Here is a 20,280-nt window from a genome sequence, read left to right on the forward strand (position 1 = left end):
TGGAGTGCAGCTAGCTAAGGGTCGTGGAGCTAGTGGAGATTACACGCACTCGGTACGATATTGAGTGGCAAACGTAACAAACACAAGCTGCTGCTCGAAGATACAAATCTAACTTCCAGATGTGCAGTAGGCTGCTGTCCAGAAGCTGGGATGTAACTGTCTGCCTTCTCTCTGCAGGCCAGGTACTTGGCTCAGATCATCATCGTGGGAGCCCAAGTTGTGGGGAGAGCATTTGCTCGCGCAGTGAGGCAGGAATTTGCTGGTGAGTGATTGAAGCGGCTGGTGTTTTAAAACAAAGCTGAATTAAAGTGGCGGTGTCCGCTGCAAACTTGTTTTAGTGATTGATGTTAGTTGAATATGAGAAATACCGGGCAGCACGGTGGCCTAGTGGTTAGCACAACCGCCTCACGGCACTGAGGTCCCAGGTTCGATACCGGCTCTGGGTCACTGTCCGTGTGGAGTTTGCACGTTCTCCCCGTGTCTGCGTGGGTTTCGCCCCCACAACCCAAAAAATGTGCAGAGTAGGTGGATTGGCCACACTAAATTGCCCCTTAATTGGAAAAAATAATTGGGTAATCTAAATTAAAAAAAAAAAAAAAGAATATGAGAAATACTGACCCTAAGGTGAACTCAGCTGTTCTTTCAATAGGACTCCATTATCTCTCGCGTCCACCTAAGGTAGACAGCATCTGAAATAGTGTAGCACTCCCTCGATACTGTGTTGGGGAGTCCGGTCTCCGGGAGTGGGGCTGGAACCTGTGACCTGCTGACTCAAACATGAGCCACAGATGCTATTGATGGGTTAAGCTTTTGGTGGCAACTATGGAATCCAACATGTACATTGCCCTTCCTAATCATAGTTCATAGTCAATTTATTTGAAAAGGAGAAGAGTATATCTTTTATATTAAAAAAATTAAAAACACAAGAAATGGGGGGGGAGGAAACATTGTCAATCCTGCTGACACTTTATAGAATCTTCCAGAACAGGAGACCATTCAGCCCATTATGCCGGTGCTGGCTCCATCCAATGTGTCCACTCACCATGACAAAGATGTCATCCAGACTCGGAACGTTAGCTCCCCTCTCCCCACAGATGCTATCAGACCTGCTGAGATTGTCCGTTTCTGTTTTAGTCCCATTCACCTCCTTCTCAGCCCTGCTGTACAACTTTCTCCTTTTCAAGCATAAATCGCCTCATGGAAGTAACTGGCAGCACGGCACACTGGTTAGCACTGCTGCCTCACGGCACAAGGGATAAGGGTTCAATTCTGGCTTTGGTGCCTGTCGGTGTGGAGTTAGCACGTTCTCCCCGTGTCTGTAGGTTTCCTCTGGGTGCTGCTGTTTCCTCCCACAGTCCAAAGATGTACAGGTTAGGTGGATTGGCCACGCTAAATTGCCCCTTAATGTCCAGCGGTGTGCAGGTGACGGGGATAGGGCAGGATGGGTGGGGAATGGGCCTAGGTAACGTGCTTTTTTTGAGGATTGGTGTAGTCTCCTCGACGGGCTGAATGCACGCTACTATTGAATGTGTCATTCTAAGTGTGACATTACAGTATATTGATTTGTTTGATGGGGTTTGTGACTGGTCCCTGTTTTGCATCCCTTTTACTTTCAGCAAGTAGAGCTGCAGCAGATGCCCGTGGGCGATCTGGCCGACCGTCGGCAGCTGCCACCAGCATCTCCGGGATGTCACTTCAGGAAGCACAGCAGATTCTTAATGTCACAAAGCTCAACTCGGCAGACATCCAGCAGGTAAGGTCTGCAGTTGCTGCTGCTTTCAACAACTGTTGGCAACTAAAGTATCCAGGTGACAATCTTACCTTGTCTAAACTATTATGTAGGGCTGGAGTGGAGCTAGAACTGCAATGATGGTAAGGGAGAAGAAAGAAAGAAGCTTGTATTTATTTAGCATATTAGCATGACCTTGGAATGTCTCATAAAGTTCCAATGAAGCATTTTTGAACCGCACTCACTATGTAATTTAGGGAAATGTGACAAGTAATTTGTGCACAGCAAGCTCCCACAAGCAGCAAATGAATGACCTGACCAAATAACTTTTGGAAGTGTTAGTTGAACAGATATTGACTAGAATGCGGGCAAACTCCCCGGTTGTTCTTCCAAATCAACAACCTTCTGCATCTATATGAGACCCAACCTCAGTTTAATAACTCAATTGAAAGGCAGCATCTTGTATAATGTAGCACTCCTCAGTATTACACTGGGAGCGTATGCACATTTAACTTCCCTTTGAGTTGCAAACCTGCACATCAATTGGATAATCTTCAATGTGTGTCCCAGATTCACTGGTTTGTGATCAGTGCAGCCTATAAGAGAGAAATAAATAACTGTCCAGGTAGGGCTCTGTGTTGGACACTGACCAAATAGTCTGTGGTAAGAGACATTCTCAATGGTCAGACATTTTTTGTTGTGAAATGAAAATTTGCATTAAGGTGCAGAGGAGTCGAACGGAGAATACATTGACCTTGAACCCAACGGAATCAACTGGTAGTTTTAGTCCATGCTCAGGCAACCAGAGTACTGACACTAAACCAAATCTTGATTTGGACTGTCATTTTACTGAGAGGTGTTATGGGCCAGGGTTTAGAGAACCCCAAAATGTAGCATGGAGTTCACCTGGCCCACAACTTTTAATCGATTGTGGTTTGGGGAGCACGTGGCCCACTCTACAGGTGTGGTACAGCAGAAATGGAGAAGTATGTTTTCAAAGCAAACCAATGTTTATCCTATAGACTCAAGTTAACCTCTTTAAAACATACAGTGAACATCTTAGCAACCATTAATTCAAATACAACCCCCAAAGAATACAACACTAAGTAATCCTTTAAGCTTTCCTTTTAACATCCATACGACTTAAAAACAAAACCTTTAACAGAAGCACATCAGGTTAAAGTCACTACTGAAAACATTTATAATTCTGAATTCACCAAATGATCAAGAGATAGTCTTTTGATGGCAGAGAGAACAGCAGTACAGCTGCTCTGTCTGGCTTCATCTCCAACACTGAAAACGAAACTAAAACACACCCTGCAGCCTGCTCAAAAACAAAAATAAAAAGCTGACAGACAGCCCAGCTCCACCCACACTCTGACATCACTGCAGTAGTAAACACCCATTTCTTAAAGGTACTCTCACTACAGATATTTATATATACACACCATTTCTTAAAGGTACTCTCACATGACAGAGGAAATAGGCAGAAGTTGGGGGTTTAAGCTGCCAACACAGTGTTCTGTGTGGGGGAGATGGCCAACATTTTTTAATGAGGCATCCGTCTTGTAGGTACAGGTGTCAATCCTGACACAGAACAGATTCTTATAAATTAATCAGTGCTCTTCTCCATCCATCCCCTGGCCTCAGTAAGCATTCTCACCGTGATTTTTTGTTTTTTTTCCTCTTCATTGAAAACAGAACTATGAGCATTTATTCAAAGTCAACGACAAGACAGTGGGTGGATCATTTTATCTGCAGTCTAAGGTAAGACTTCACACTTTACACAGTTCCACCTGTAGCAGCAAAGTCAAATCTCTTCCTGTCTTAAATGTCTTCCTGAAGTTAGTCAGACATTAAAGTCTATAAAAGTCAACTTTCTTGATTGATTTTCAATTTTTTTTTAAAATTTAGAATACCCAATTATATTTTTTCCCAATTTAGGGGCAATTTAGCGTGGCCAATCCACCTAGCCTGCACATCTTTGGGTTGTTGGGGTAAAACCCACGCAGACACGGGGAGAATGTGCAAACTCCACACGGACAGTGGCGCAGGTCTGGGATTCGAACCCGGGTCCTCAGTGCCAGTGCTACCCACTGTGCCATGTGCTGCCTTGACTTTCAATTTTGAAGCATGTTATCAAAGGATTCGATTAATTACTAGCATTTTAGCGAATTGATGGCAATTTTCTTCCGGAACATAGACAGGTTTGAATCTTGTCTTTTGAGCTCCTGTAGTGGATGGTTGTAATGCACAGTGCAGCACTGACGCTTGTCAAGATTCCTGGTCCTTCCCTGAACTGACTGATCTCAGCTTGGCTGTACTTGGGCTAAACCAGGCAGGGTACTTGTTACTATTCATTATCCAATATCCTCTGCTGGTAAGAGGGTGTGTTTTACTGGCCAGCCCAAAGTCAATTTTATTACAAACTTGTAGAAACATGCACTCTAATCTTCATTCAGCACTTAAGTGGACTTTGTAAATTCCTAGCGCCTTTTTGAACTTTTAACATGAATCTTTACTGTTGGCAGGTGGTGAGAGCGAAGGAGAGACTCGACGAGGAGCTACAGATTGAAGAAATGGATCGAGTGAGAAAGGAACAGACGAAACAATCCGAGACATGACCCTAAGATACCTTGACTTTCACATTCTATTTAGTTGTTTATTCATTACTGTATAAATTATATGTGGAAAATCAAATGTGTTCAGTCCTTGATTGAATGGGGATAGATACCAGCTCCGGGGAGCGCACCGGATTGAAGGACCGGGATAGATACCAGCTCCGGGGATGGCACCGGATCGAAGGACCGGGATAGATACCAGCTCCGGGGATGGCACCGGATTGAAGGACCGGGATAGATACCAGCTCCGGGGATGGCACCGGATCGAAGGACCGGGATAGATACCAGCTCCGGGGAGCCCCCGGGTCGAAGGACTGGGATAGGCACCAGCTCCGGGGATGGCACCGGATCGAAGGACCGGGATAGGCACCAGCTCCGGGGAGCCCCCGGGTCGAAGGACTGGGATAGATACCAGCTCCGGGGAGCGCACCGGATCGAAGGACCGGGATAGGCACCAGCTCCGGGGATGGCACCGGATCGAAGGACTGGGATAGATACCAGCTCCGGGGAGCCCCCCCCGGATCGAAGGACTGGGATAGGCACCAGCTCCGGGGAGCCCCCCCGGATCGAAGGACTGGGATAGGCACCAGCTCCGGGGAGCCCCCCCCGGATCGAAGGACCGGGATAGGCACCAGCTCTGGGGAGCCCCCCGGATCGAAGCACTGGGATAGATACCAGGTCCGGGGATGGCACCGGATCGAAGGACTGGGATAGGTACCAGCTCTGGGGAGCCCCCCGGATCGAAGCACTGGGATAGGTGCCAGCTCTGGGGATTGCACTGAATTGCTGGCTTGCATTGGTACTGAACAAACCTTGAACCAATTGTAAACCATGTACTTATTGGACTGTGTAGGAGGAATAATTTGTGGTGCAACAGTGGTTTGAACCTGACTTTCACCAAATGCACAGGTCAGATTAAGTTTCTTCTTTAAATAGTAATCAGCTGAGGCTCCTCTCTGTTCTACTGTGTAGAACAATTCAGTGTTTCTTTTGTGATGTAACTAAGAAATGGAACTTACCTCACTCTTCAGTCACTTTGTCTGTGTGCCAAATAATGTAACTGGGCCCTGGGCTTGAGTTTATTTAGAGCAATCATCTCTACTCTTGCCTTGAACTCCCGGAACGCGAAAGAGATTTATTGCAGCTACACACACACCTGTTAAAACTTGATCCATTTTAATTTTTTTTAACTCATTAATGTAATGTTGAAAATACTATATAACTGGTTGTAAATAAAAACTTGTCAGCGGTGATTTGCTGAGAGTTTCAATTGGACACAGTAACTGCTTATTTAATTATCGCTGAAGCACAATGTTTAGTGCATCAGCAGTTCCGTCCATTGTAAAGATTGTCGAAGATTGCAGCTTTTTCTGAGGAGTGGGTCAAACTGGAAAGGTATGAATAAAACAGTCCCAGATATGACCAGATTTCTGCGCTTTCACATTTTGCTTAGCTTTGTCTTAAGTTGATAAACTGGATAATCCAAGGAATTGAGCAAATGATCAGTGAGTCCTGAGTACATTTTGTCGCGGTAACCTCCTCTGCTTTACAATCTTTTGTGTTCCCCCAGTCTTGGTCTCTTGCATATTACTGATTTTCATTGCTCCACATGGACCATTGTCTTCAGCTCCCTGGGTCTAAGCTCTGGCATTCCTTCCTTAATATCACAGCATCTCGCTCCTCTAAATTACTCCTGAAAACCTACCTTTGACTAAGCTTTTGGTCACTCTTGTAGTTGGTGTCAAATTTTGTTTGTAAATGGTCCCGTGAAGCCCTTCGTGCTGTTTTATATTAAAGGTGCTGTACAAATAGCAGCTCTTGTGGTATAGCCCGGTGTATTTTCCTCATGAAACTGTGAGAAAGAGATTTTTGGGCCTCTGCGTTTGAGAATTTTTCAAATATTTCTGGAATTCAGCTATTTAAATAGTTTATGGCGCTCTGTACTCCATCCCAACACCAAATATTTGAGTTTGGGGCCAATACAAAAGCAAAATACACCAGACGCCTGAAATTGAAAATGTGAACAAAAATACTGGGAATGTTCAGCAGTCTGGTAGGACATATGGATAGAAAAACAGAGTTAAATTTTCCGATCTGTGATTCATTCTTTCTCAAAGCTGTTTCTCCAAAGATGCTGCCAACCTGCTGGGTGTCTACAGCATTTTCTGTTTTCATTTGCGTTTGGGGTATGTTTTTTTACTGTAAAGGAGCTGTACATTTCACAGAGTCAAAGATGACGGCCCTGATACCTGTCCATTATACTGCTGTGAAGTCCCATTAGTCTTGAATAATCTGCCTTTTGTGTTTTAATGTAAACGCCAAATTATTGGAATGCAGGGAATATGTTACCGCACAACTGTGGACATAGTTTGCAGGTCACACTGTAATTCTTTTCAAAAATCTTGAAACATTTGTTGTGCGTCTAGAGCAAAAGAAAAACTTGCATTTCTACAAGCACCTTCCAGAAGCTCAGGACGTCCCACATGCATTACAACCACTGAAACTTGGAAATATAACCACAGGTCTGAAGTAGGAAACACAACAGCATTACAGACTACCAATTAGAGCAGTGTTCAGCCCAACCAGCCTGTGTTGATACTTTATTCTAATAAATTTAATGATGTGGAGATGCCGGCGATGGACTGGGGTGAGCACAGTAAGAAGTCTTACAACACCAGGTTAAAGTCCAACAGGTTTGTTTCAAACATGAGCTTTCGGAGCACTGCTCCTTCCTCAGGTGAATGGAGAGGTATGTTCCAGAAACATTTATATAGACAAAGTCAGAGATGCTGGACAATGCTTGGAATGCGAGCATTTGCGGGTAATCAAATCATTACAGATCCAGTGAGAGGGATAATCCCAGGTTAAAGAGGTGTGAATTGTCTCAAGCCAGAACAGTTGGTGGAATTTTGCAAGTCCAGGCCAGATGGTGGGGGGTGGATGTAATGCGACATGAACCCAAGATCCCGGTTGAGGCCGCACTCATGCGTGCGGAACTTAGCTATAAGTTTTTGCTCGGCAATTCTGCGTTGCCGCGTGTCCTGAAGACCGCATTGGAGAACGCTTACCCGGAGATCAGAGGTTGAATGCCCTTGACTGCTGAAGTGTTCCCCGACTGGAAGGGAACATTCCTGCCTGGTGATTGTCGCACGATGCCCGTTCATTCGTTGTCGCAGTGTCTGCATGGTCTCGCCAATGTACCACGCTTCAGGACATCCTTTCCTGCAGCGTATGAGGTAGACTACATTGGTCGAGTCGCACGAGTATGTACCGCGTACCTGGTGGGTGGTGTTACCATGTGTAATGGTGGTAGTATACTAATCATGTGTATCCGCCCAGTTCTCATCTCCCTTTATTTCCCCCCCTTTTAACATCACAAAGAGCTTTTCTAGTCATTCATCTCATTGCTGTTTGAGGGCCTTTTGCTGTTAACAGATTCGCTGCTACATTTCCTATATTATAAGTGACTGAGCTTCAGAAATGAAAGAAATCACTTTGGATACAGTAAGGATGGGGCAGGGGCTGCATACGCAAGTGACTGAATAGCTCCACCAACATGAAAAATGACCATTAGGAGATTCTGGACTGTGCCTGTGGTACTGATACATGAGGCTCTAGGTAGGAATGGGTTGGGCATCAAATGAAAGACAAAGAAAGAAGCCATCTTGGAACACAGAGTAAGTCAACAAATTAAATTTTATTAACATCTTTCCCTTAAATTCTGTAGTTTTCCTCTTAAAAAGAGGACTTCAGTACATGGCATCAGCTTGAGCCTTAACAACTAATGCTACCCAGTAAGTCTCCATTAGGGGAGCCACACCTACTTATATTCTAGTGTAAAAAGGCACTTGCAACATGTTAAAAATACTGTTGCGAAAACATGGAATGTGCAGTAATCTGATCCAGGCCCAAATGGACCTTGTTCAATGATTTACACACTGTACAGCCCACCTTGAACAAAGCTTAATCCATTATCATTTAGCTTATTAATACTAGGAGAGAGGGATAGAAATCCAGACCTACTGGAGTCTTGAGTATAGTCAACAGCAGCTCACTGCACAGCCTGCAGAAAGATAATTGTTTCTTTGTCTTGCACATAAAATTAATAAACTACTTATAAACAAACAAAGAGGTTTACAAATGGTTTGGCAAGCAGCACACACGATGTATGCTTTGTCACACGCACACACATTTCAACAACATGATCTTGTCTTCCCATCAACAAGGATACAGAGTAGTAAGTACTATGCTCGAATCGCACTGGGTTGAATGATGCTCTTTGCCATGGGTCTTCGTTGCATTGTCACTCACCAATCGTTCTCGCTGAGTTGTAAACCTCCCATTGCCACTGATTCTCCAGTTTGCTGTGTGCTCTAGTGTAATTCGCTACTGAACTGAGTAGCTCCTCTGTATTTTTATTGATAATGTCCCATCACCCCACAGACTATTTTTAATCGGTCTGTAAGTACACTGCATAAAGGGATTTACTGTTTATCAAGCTGATTGCTCAGCATCCACCCCATTGACCAGTTCGATGGTGTGCATGTTGAATAGCCCTCTGGTGGTTTGGAGACACACTCGCTTTATATTACTGCTCACTGTCCCACTCCATTTACTTCAGTGCGTGCCCAAATGACTCTTGACTGGTTACTCTTTAGTCTGTTTTCCTTTGAGAAGCTGCACTAAATTGATGGTTGGGCATCTGGGATAACATGCATCTGTGGTCCTCTTGAGTCACAATGGGAGCAACTTGTATTTACAATTAGTCAATGAGCGTTAAGTCGGGATCAAGTGCCCTCCAGACTCGATAGTGTTGACTTAAAGGTTACTCCACTAAAATACACTGGTGAACAACATCTTACATTTTTATAGCACCTGTAATGTAATGCCAAGACGCTTCATAGGAGCGATTAGCAAACAAAACGTGGCACCAAGCCATATAAGGCGATATTAGGGTAGATGACTGAACGCTTGGTCAATGAGGTAGGTTTTAAGGAGTGTCTTAAAGGTAGAGAGAGATATTTAGGGAGGGAATTCCAGAGGTGAGGGACTTGGCAGCTGAAGGCAAGGCTGCCAAATCAGGGATGCTTTTCAGGTCAGAATTAGATACTGAATATTGAATGGAACTAGAGTAAAAATACCAAGTGTCAAAGATTGTTGATTTCATAAATATCTATTGGCATGAATTCAAATGCATCCCGTTGTTCCACATAGCAGCTAGTTTCTACAAATAGTAAGAGAAAAACAAAATGTACCATTTAAAAGTTGCACTGTTTGCTAAAACAGCAGCATGTAACTGACCCGTTCAGAGATTTCCTAAATGCTCAGTGCTGCCCATCTGATGTCTGATCGAATATTTAGAGACAGCAGTGAAAAGGGATGGAGGGAATAAATGTTTGAAATCAAAAAAGGTACAGGGCTATATGGGGAGAGCACACAGGATTACTTTGGGATTGATACAAATACGGAGAGAAAACAGGGCTGTGGGATTAGTTTGCAGATAGATATTGCGCTGTGGGGAAAGTGCAGTGTAGGACTAGTTTGGGATTGATATACGACTTTGGGTGTAATGGGATGATTTTTGGATTACACTAACAAAGAGCTGTGCAGTCATGGGCTGAAAGGTCTTGAGTACTGTTAGCTTCTGTGATTCTGTAAAGAAAGCTTAATCGTCCAGAAGCAAAAACTGCAGATAATGGGTAAACTCCATGAGCAAATCTCTTATCAATGGCAATCCAGACTCACACAGGCACCTACACCTTAAATAAGTAATAGGAGATTTTTATATATCTATAACATATATTAATAATGGTGCATATAATCTGCACTTCCTGTAGATGTTACAGTTACTTCCTGTAATACTTTCCCTGTCACACTGTTCCTAATCCCTCTATTATTAGTATTCTTCTGATGCAGCACACGCACTGTCATGGAATTTGCTTTTATATGAATATTTACCATAAGTGTGGATCTTTATATAAACTATATACACGTGACTTTCAGAAATATATTTGTGTGATTTTAAAAATTTTGTAATAAATGTCCTAATTTAATTATTTTTCACACTTTGTTGGTTGGAGGGATGGAGTTAGACAAGCGATCACTGCTTCAATTCTTGGCAAAATGCTGAGAGTTGTGATGGTATTTATTGAGAATTATGAGCCCCTCGATTAATGGGCTGAATAAACTGTGTTCATGAGATCAAAGCAAAGCCCAAAAGAACCCACCTGCTGGGTTTACTACAATACAAAGTGCTTCTCTGCAGAACAGGCTGATTGGTTGGATCCTGGGTGCTGAAAAACCTGTGCCCCCCCCCCCCCCCCCCCCCAACAACTCCCCGGCCACACCCTAATAATCATTCTGGTGCCAAATCCATTATTTCTCAGCAATGAAGTTGATATGAAACGATCTAAACTGCATGAACTGCAATTTTGAACCTCATCTGTTGACTGATCTCTAATTCTGATCCCAATAATTGATAAATATCTTGATTGACCTATCTCGAAGATCTCGTACGTAACAAAAAGAGATCTTTGCTGGTTAAAGTAACAGCAATCCAAAGTGTCCAGAAGAGTTGTGAGTCTCCCATTTATAATTTAGTTAGTGTCATGGCGACAGCATCATTTGCATCTGGCTATTTTCAGACTTGTGCAAGCTTTGAGTCTTCAGAAGGACTTTCAGCGAGGGAGACTGGGCAGTCAGATGCGAAGAGTATCTCCCCCTGGAGTAAAATATGCTGTTGCTGTCTTGAAAATTCAACGTGTTGGTCACCACCATCCATTTTCCTTTAGTTTGAAGACAAAATAAAACTGGCTGATGTGTTCAATCCAAGAACAAGAGGTTGGTGAATTACCGACAGTCTTTTGTTTAACCTCAGTACTGGCTTGGTAACCCCAGGCTTGTTCTAATTGTTGCCTCTATTGGTGAACACCGCAGCAGTAATTGACCAAATTCAGTTTACGACAGCTGGTTTGAGCAATACTGACCCTGGAGGAATCAGCACCCAACCAGGAGGGAGAGAGTCGACACCAGGGAGGGTGTTAATGCCACTTGACAAGTCTATCACAGCTCCTGGGTGCATCGAGAGGCTTTCTGTCATAGGTCGTAGTCGTGCCTCAACCCTCTCATACAATCCTTTCTCTGAAGAGCGACCCTTAACCGTCCCATCCCGTTTCCTATAGGCTGCTACTTTCCCTTTTGGTACCGACAGTCTTTCGAGGTTCCCGTGAGAACCAGCCACCAGGGACATCAATGGAAGTCCAAGGGTACTTGCAGAAAATGGCGATGCCATTAAAGATGTCTTGGCGAGGTTTATTGGGGTGTTATTGAGAGAAATGACAGAGCTCGGAATGGCTGTGTTCGCAGCAGGTCCAACAGTGCCACATGTCAAAGGGCTGAGGTCCAGGGGTGCAGGGTGTATTGGAATTGGCAGTGAGGCTCCCAGGGCCTGGAAGGGGTGGTTTCCAAAGATGGCAGCTGGATTTGGAATGATGATCTGTGTCCCATTTAAGTAAGGCATTTCTGATATTGGATTCTTGGTTGACTGTCGAAGTTTCAACATTCCCTGTTGTTCTGGAGACACAAAGTGCCCATGAGCTTTGATGTGCTTGCGGAGGGAGCTGGGATCTGTGTACCTCTTGTGGCATCCAGGCATCTTGCAATAATATGGTTTGTCCACATAATGTGTCCGGGTGTGTTTGAATCGGTCACTGGAGTTGGAGTATCGTTTGTTGCAGCCTTCATAAGGGCAGATGTAGGGCTTCTCACCTGGGAGAGAGGCAGAGGGGATGTTCAGCCATTGGAATGTGGGAAATCACATGTACCTGAGTAACAATATCCAAACCAACAGCAATAGGACAATAATAAATCCTATTCTTCTGAGAGAACATAAAGAACTTGTTAGGCAAACCAAAGCAGCTATTTCCAGCTGCATTCTCAGTACTACTGGATCCAAGTGGGGATTTGATCATCAATCCTTATCTTCACTTTGATTACTTTCTGCAATCCTGGCTTCCACAGGCCAAAAAATGAGATGCAAACGCTGAGATCGACCTGGGAAGATTGACAACCACTGCCCTGCTCCCAGCAACTGGAGATTGACAAGACCACTCACTTATCTGTGACCATCCAGTCCCTGTGACCGCCAACTCCCTCCCATGCCCCACTCATACCACTGCCCCTCACCCCAGTCCCACTCCGTATCTGTAAACAACCCCCAGCTCCACTCTCATCAGTGACCATCATGCCCTGCACTGGCCCATTGACCTGTGACCTCTGCCCCCCCCCCCCCCCCCCCCCCCTCCCCCACACACCCACTCTGACCTGTGGTTCCCCCCAGATCACACTGGCATGTGAACCCTGCAGCCAACCCACTGATCTGTGACCCCTGCTCCCCGCCATTTTACCTGTGTGTGAGCGGTTATGGATTTTCAGGTTCTCCAGGCGAGAGAAACTCTTATTACAGGTCGGGCAGCCATGTGGCTTCTCATTGGTGTGAGTTCGGATGTGGATCAACATCTTGTACCTGAAGGTCAATGGAGACACTGATCAGTCCGTAACCCTGACACATTGCACTGAGTGGGTGGGCACATGAGAGAGAGAATGGGTGCTGCAACATTAAAACATCTCCAAACAGAAGAAACATTTACCCCCACAGCTAAACCACAAGAGGAAAAAAAGCAAAGTATCATGATAGAAATCTGAAATAAAATACATTCCTGGAGCATGTGAGCCAGATGCTTCCCTTCCTCTCTTTGCTGCAACCACTTACACCTCCTCTTCACCATTCTTTGTCTTTGCTTGTCCCGTTACTCCCCCCCACAACTTGCCTTTCATCATCATCCCTTTTGTAATTTAATCACGCCCGCTTTCCATCCTATCACAGATCCTTTTTGAATTTCTTCCTGCTGAAGGAAGCATCGCCAGCCTCCCAAACCTCCCACACCGCACCCATCGCCCCACATGCACCCTGTCACTGACCCTAATAACTGGTTCAATCTTCAATTTCTTCCAGTTCTGGTGAAAGATCATTGACCTGAAACATTGGGCTCGGTTGTGCTCAATTGGAACAAAACTACTTTCTCTGCAATTTCAGCTTGAATCTTACTTCATTCTGACTCTGTGGGAGTGAAGTGTGAGGGCAACTGAAACCTTGGTGAGCTCCTTAACAATCAGATTTAAAGGTTGAGAATGAAACAGGAAAGATAGAGAAGGAAATCGGGTGAATTAGCGTCAAATTAGGTCCAGAAAGAAGGAAAGAGAAGAAAAGAAAGATTGGATAATGAGAGAGAAGGAGGCAGGAAGAAAAAAACAAGGCAAAAATTAACATTTAAAAGATTTGCAATTTTAAAATCTCTGCTTAACTCTGCTCATCCTGGGCGGCAGGGTGACTCAGTGGTTAGCACTGGTGCCTCACAGCGCCGAGGACCCGGGTTCGATCCCAGCCCCGGGTCACTGTCCGTGTTGAGTTTGCACATCCTCCCCGTTTCTGTATGGGGCTCACCCCAACAACACAAAGGTGTGCAGGTTAGGTGGATTGGCCATGCTAAATTGTCCCTTAATTGGAAAACAAAATTTGTACATGAGGGCGAGCGTGACTTTGCATGGAGCAAATGGGAGGACAAGGTAAGTCAAGCAGCAGGTTTCGGAAATTCACAACTCCTATCTGTTAATCACCTGAATGTGCTGTTAGATTTTCACATTCATAGCAGCGTTCCTCATTAACACACCAAGATAGTTTCAGCAAGATCTGTCTCAGTATTGTTTCTCTCTACAGTATAAATGCTGCCTGGCCTGCCGAGGATTTCCATTATTTTCTGTTTATATTTCTCATTTCCAGCATTAGCAGTAGTTTGCTTATGGTGTTAAGAATTAGGGAAAAAAAAGAGGGCAGCACGGTGGCCTAGTGGTTAGCACGGCTGCCTCACGGCACCGAGGTCCCGGGTTCGATCCCGGCCCTGGGTCACTGTCCGTGTGGAGTTTGCACGTTCTCCCCGTGTCTGCGTGGGTTTCGCCCCCACAACCCAAAATGTGCAGAGTAGGTGGATTGGCCACGCTAAATTGCCCCTTAATTGGAAAAAAATAATTGGGGAATCTAAAATTTAAAAAAAATAAAATTTAAAAATAAGAATTAGGGAAAAATAAGATTTAAAAAGTGAAATTGGGATAAAGTAAGATGAAGAAAGGGGATAAAAGGAGATAAATGCAGCTAGCTGAAGAGGTATTTTGATATGCAAATTAGCATACCAGTGAACCAAACAACTGTTTACCTATGGGGAAAATAATGTGGTGCAGAAGAGGTGGAGAGATAAGGGATATTTAGAAGAGAGATATTTTTGGGCAGCACGGTGGCACAGTGGGTTAGCCCTGCTGTCTCACGGCGCTGAGGTCCCAGGTTCGATTCTGGGTCACTGTCCGTGTGGAGTTTGCACATTCTCCCCGTGTCTGTGTGGGTTTCGCCCCCACAACCCAAAGATGTGCAGGGTAGGTGGATTGGCCATGCTAAATTGCCCCTTAATTGGAAAAAATGAATTGGGCACCCTAAATTTAAAAAAAAATAAGAGAGATATTTTTCCCATAGCCTTTAGCACTTATATGCTAAAGGCTATGGGAAAAACTGCCCGGGTGGCAATGCTGCATCACAGTTCCAGGGGTCCGGGTTCAATTCCGGCCTCGGGTGCCTGTCTGTGTGGAGTTTGCAAGTTCCGGTTTCCTCCCACAGTCCAAAGATGTGCAGGTTAGGTGGATTGGTCTCGCTAAATTGCCCTTAAGTGTCCAAATATTAGGCTGAAAGGGATAGGGTGGGGTCATGGGTCTCAGTGGGTGCTCTTTCAGAGGGTCACTCCAGACATAATAGGCTGAATGGCCTCCTGCACTGTAGAGAATCTTTAGGGATTCTCTGATATATCCATTTTTTTCTCTTTTTTTGTAAATTTAGAGTACTCAATTCTTTTTTCCAGTTAAGGGGCAATTTATCATGGCCAATGTACCTAACCGGCACATCTTTGGACTGTGGGAGGAAATCAGAGCACCCGGACGGGGAGAACGTGCAGACTCCGCACAGGCTGTGACCTAAGCCGGGAATCGAACCTGGGACCCTGGAGCTGTGAAGCAACAGTGCTACCCACTGTGCTGCCCACACAGTAAACAGGAAAATGAAAAATGAAAATCGCTTATTGTCACGAGTAGGCTTCAATGAAGTTACTGTGAACAGCCCCTAGTCGCCACATTCCGGCGCCTGTTCGGGGAGAGCATACAAACTCCACACAGCCAGTCACTCAAGGCTAGAATAGAACCCGGGTCCCTGGTGCTGTGAGGCAACAGTGCTAACCCCCTTTTTCTGGACAGGCTACCCGACAGCGAGAGTACGCTGGTGGACAGCGAGAGTACGCTGGTGGACAGCGAGAGTACGCTGGTGGACAGCGAGAGTACGCTGGTGGACAGCGAGGGTACGCTGGTGGACAGCGAGGGTACGCTGGTGGGCAGCGAGAGTACGCTGGTGGGCAGCGAGGGTACGCTGGTGGACAGCGAGAGTACGCTGGTGGACAGCGAGAGTACGCTGGCGGACAGCGAGGGTACGCTGGCGGACAGCGAGAGTACGCTGGTGGACAGCGAGAGTACGCTGGTGGACAGCGAGAGTACGCTGGTGGACAGCGAGAGTACGCTGGTGGGCAGCGAGGGTACGCTGGTGGGCAGCGAGGGTACGCTGGTGGGCAGCGAGGGTACGCTGGTGGGCAGCGAGGGTACGCTGGTGGGCAGCGAGGGTACGCTGGTGGACAGCAAGGGTACGCTGGTGGACAGCGAGAGTACGCTGGTGGACAGCGAGAGTACGCTGGTGGGCAGCGAGGGTACGCTGGTGGGCAGCGAGAGTACGCTGGTGGGCAGCGAGGGTACGCTGGTGGACAGCGAGAGTACGCTGGTGGACAGCGAGGGTACGCTGGTGGACAGCGAGAGTACGCTGGTGGGCAGCGAGGGTACGCTGGCGGACAGCGAGAGTACGCTGGTGGACAGCGAGGGTACGCTGGTGGACAGCGAGAGTACGCTGGTGGGCAGTGAGAGTACGCTGGTGGACAGCGAGGGTACGCTGGTGGACAGCGAGAGTACGCTGGTGGACAGCGAGAGTACGCTGGTGGACAGCGAGAGTACGCTGGTGGACAGCGAGAGTACGCTGGTGGACAGCGAGAGTACGCTGGTGGACAGCGAGAGTACGCTGGTGGACAGCGAGAGTACGCTGGTGGACAGCGAGAGTACGCTGGTGGACAGCGAGGGTACGCTGGTGGACAGCGAGAGTATGCTGGTGGACAGCGAGAGTACGCTGGTGGACAGCGAGAGTACGCTGGTGATTGAGCAGAGTCGCCTTCCCAACTATGCCCTCATCCTGCAGCATTTTCCAACAAATGGAAAAGGGTGCCATTTTAAATAATAAATATATTTAGAGTACCCAATTACTTTTTTTTTCCAATTAAGGGGCAATTTAGCATGGCCAATCCACATAACCTGCACATCTTTGCGTTGTGGGGCGAGACCCACGCAGACACGGGGAGAATTTGCAAACTCCACACGGACAGTGACCCGGGGCTGGGATCGAACCCGTGTTCTCAGCGCCATGAGGCAGCAGTGCTAACCACTGCGCCACCGTGCTGCCCTTATATATCCATAGCACATCATGAGAAAGGGACACAGTAGAGGCAGCTGCCATCATAGCCACCCCCAGCTGCAGGAAACAGTCTCCCCTGTAAAAAGGCAGGTGGTTAGGCCTTCGCTGAAACTGAAGACTGCTTCCTCAAATGCGGAGCAATAACCTGTGCGAGGCAATTATCTGTTGGATTTCGCTCATAGAGTTATATAATATTGGATGTTGATGGGGAAAAGGGTATCTTCATGTATTACTGTGTGTGTATAGCTATCAGTGTAGTTACATAGAACATAGAACAGTACAGCACAGAACAGGCCCTTCGGCCCTCAATGTTGTGCCGAGCCATGATCACCCTACTCAAACCCACGTATCCACCCTATACCCGTAACCCAACAACCCCCCCTTAACCTTACTTTTTTTATTAGGACACTACGGGCAATTTAGCATGGCCAATCCACCTATCCCGCACATCTTTGGACTGTGGGAGGAAACCGGAGCACCCGGGAGGAAACCCACGCACACAGGGGGAGGACGTGCAGACTCCACACAGACAGTGACCCAGACGGGAATGTACTGTACATGTACTGGTGTAGTGTATTATAGTCCTTCTTGCTGTGTGTTTCCTTTTTAAGTTAATATGTATTCTTTATTCATTGATCACAAAATGACTGGACCTCCCTGGTTTGCATATCTTTCCTCCCAGTACACCACTCAGAACCTGTGTTACCAAGTTACCCTTATGGGTTTTGGGATACCTTCGCATTTAACATCAGCGGGATGCTTAGCAACAATTAAGTTAGAGTTTACCCTCAGGGAATTACTCTAAGGTTGGGAGTGCTGGGTGGGAGGGGGGGTCTAACTGTAGTTCAGACATGATACATGTCTTTCCATTATAGCCCACGCCTCCCTGCTGTTTATGCTCCATTTAAACCAATATCTCGCTGGAACAGAGACCCTGCGGGGTTTCACATACCTGGCATTGAATCCCTTTCCTCTCCGTGCACAGCCTTCCCAGTGACAGCAGTATCCAGTTTCTTTCTCAGGTTTTACGTGAAAGTCATTCACATGGTCCACCAGATCTTGGAGTGATTCAAAGAGCTGGTTACACTGTAATACAAGAGGTCACCAGAAGAGGGAGAGGTCACGGTTCCTTTCACAGAACATTGTTCCATGGCATCAGAAGTTAAATGAAAGATTTGCATTTCTATAGCGCCTTTCACAACCTGAGGACATACCAAAACACTTTACAACCAATAAAGTGCTTCTGAAGTCACCATCGTGATTTTTAAAAAACCACGGCAGCCAATGTGTGCGCAGTTAGCTCCCATGAACATCACCACAATATCAGCAGTTAATCTATTTTCGTGATTTTGGTTTGTTGTAACCTGACTGGAGGTCTCGGGGTCTGTAACAGAGTCCCTGCGGCCTCGGGGTCTGTAACAGAGACCCTGCGGCCTCGGGGTCTGTAACAGAGACCCTGCGGCCTCGGGGTCTGTAACAGAGACCCTGCGGCCTCGGGGTCTGTAACAGAGACCCTGCGGCCTCGGGGTCTGTAACAGAGACCCTGCGGCCTCGGGGTCTGTAACAGAGACCCTGCGGCCTCGGGGTCTGTAACAGAGACCCTGCGGCCTCGGGGTCTGTAACAGAGACCCTGCGGCCTCGGGGTCTGTAACAGAGACCCTGCGGCCTCGGGGTCTGTAACAGAGACCCTGCGGCCTCGGGGTCTGTAACAGAGACCCTGCGGCCTCGGGGTCTGTAACAGAGACCCTGCGGCCTCGGGGTCTGTAACAGAGACCCTGCGGCCTCGGGGTCTGTAACAGAGACCCTGCGGCCTCGGGGTCTGTAACAGAGACCCTGCGGCCTCGGGGTCTGTAACAGAGACCCTGCGGCCTCGGGGTCTGTAACAGAGACCCTGCGGCCTCGGGGTCTGTAACAGAGTCCCTGCGGCCTCGGGGTCTGTAACAGAGACCCTGCGGCCTCGGGGTCTGTAACAGAGACCCTGCGGCCTCGGGGTCTGTAACAGAGACCCTGCGGCCTCGGGGTCTGTAACAGAGACCCTGCGGCCTCGGGGTCTGTAACAGAGACCCTGCGGCCTCGGGGTCTGTAACAGAGACCCTGCGGCCTCGGGGTCTGTAACAGAGACCCTGCGGCCTCGGGGTCTGTAACAGAGACCCTGCGGCCTCGGGGTCTGTAACAGAGACCCTGCGGCCTCGGGGTCTGTAACAGAGACCCTGCGGCCTCGGGGTCTGTAACAGAGACCCTGCGGCCTCGGGATCTGTAACAGAGACCCTGCGGCCTCGGGGTCTGTAACAGAGACCCTGCGGCCTCGGGGTCTGTAACAGAGACCCTGCGGCCTCGGGGTCTGTAACAGAGTCTGTAACAGTCTGTAATGCAGCACTCGCTCAGCACCGACTCTCCAACAATGCAGCACTCGCTCAGCACCGACTCTCCAACAATGCAGCACTCGCTCAGGACTGACTCTCCAACAATGCAGCACTCACTCAGCACTGACTCACCAACAATGCAGCACTCACTCAGCACTGACTCACCAATAATGCAGCACTCGCTCAGCACTGACTCTCCAACAATGCAGCACTCCCCTCAGCACTGACTCTCCAACAATGCAGCACTCCCCTCAGCACTGACTCTCCAACAATGCAGCACTCACTCAGCACTAACTCTCCAACAATGCAGCACTCCCCTCAGCACTGACTCTCCAACAATGCAGCACTCGCTCAGCATTGACTCACCAACAATGCAGCAGTTGCTCAGCACTGACTCTCCCAACAGTGCATCACTCGCTCAGGACTGACTCACCAACAATGCAGCACTCGCTCAGCACAACTCTCCAACAATGCAACACCCAACTCAGCACTGATTCTCCAACAATGCCGCACTCCCCTCAGCACTGACTCTCCCAACAGTGCAGCACTCGCTCAGCACTGACTCTCCAACAATGCAGATTTCACTCAGCACTGACTCTCCCAACAATGCAGCACTCGCTCAGCATTGACGCTCCAACAATGCAGCACTTGCTCAGCACTGACTCTCCAACAATGCAGCACTCGCTCAGCACTGACTCTCCAACAATGCAGCATTCACTCAGCACTGACTCTCCAACAGTGCAGCACTCGCTCAACACTGACTCTCCAACAATGCAGCATTCGCTCAGCACTGACTCTCCAACAGTGCAGCTCTCGCTCAGCACTGACTCTCCAACAGTGCAGCACTCCCCTCAGCACTGACTCTGCAACAATGCAGGACTCGCTCAGCACTGACTCTCCAACATTGCAGCA

At 47.3% G+C, this 20,280-nt stretch overlaps 2 protein-coding genes across 3 annotated transcripts in view; one reads left to right on the forward strand and one right to left on the reverse strand.

The window, feature by feature from the left end:
* Positions 1–5,772, forward strand: part of pam16 (presequence translocase associated motor 16) — a 7,140-nt gene extending 1,368 nt beyond the window's left edge. The window contains exons 2-5 of the mRNA XM_038820671.1: positions 178–262; positions 1,617–1,753; positions 3,431–3,496; positions 4,261–5,772. Coding sequence (XP_038676599.1) covers positions 178–262; positions 1,617–1,753; positions 3,431–3,496; positions 4,261–4,353 — 381 coding nt within the window. The 3' untranslated portion in view covers positions 4,354–5,772. The remainder of the gene's footprint in view (positions 1–177; positions 263–1,616; positions 1,754–3,430; positions 3,497–4,260) is intronic.
* Positions 5,773–10,678: 4,906 nt separating this feature from the next.
* Positions 10,679–20,280, reverse strand: part of glis2b (GLIS family zinc finger 2b) — a 205,043-nt gene continuing 195,441 nt past the window's right edge. For both annotated transcript variants that reach the window (XM_038820096.1, XM_038820097.1), the window contains exons 5-7: positions 17,958–18,091; positions 12,756–12,874; positions 10,679–12,117 (exon numbers count right to left, since the gene is read on the reverse strand). In XM_038820096.1, the coding sequence (XP_038676024.1) occupies positions 11,303–12,117; positions 12,756–12,874; positions 17,958–18,091 (1,068 nt within the window). In that variant the 3' untranslated portion in view covers positions 10,679–11,302. The remainder of the gene's footprint in view (positions 12,118–12,755; positions 12,875–17,957; positions 18,092–20,280) is intronic.

Source organism: Scyliorhinus canicula, chromosome 15 (genome assembly GCF_902713615.1).
Source record: "Scyliorhinus canicula chromosome 15, sScyCan1.1, whole genome shotgun sequence".
NCBI lineage: Eukaryota > Metazoa > Chordata > Chondrichthyes > Carcharhiniformes > Scyliorhinidae > Scyliorhinus > Scyliorhinus canicula.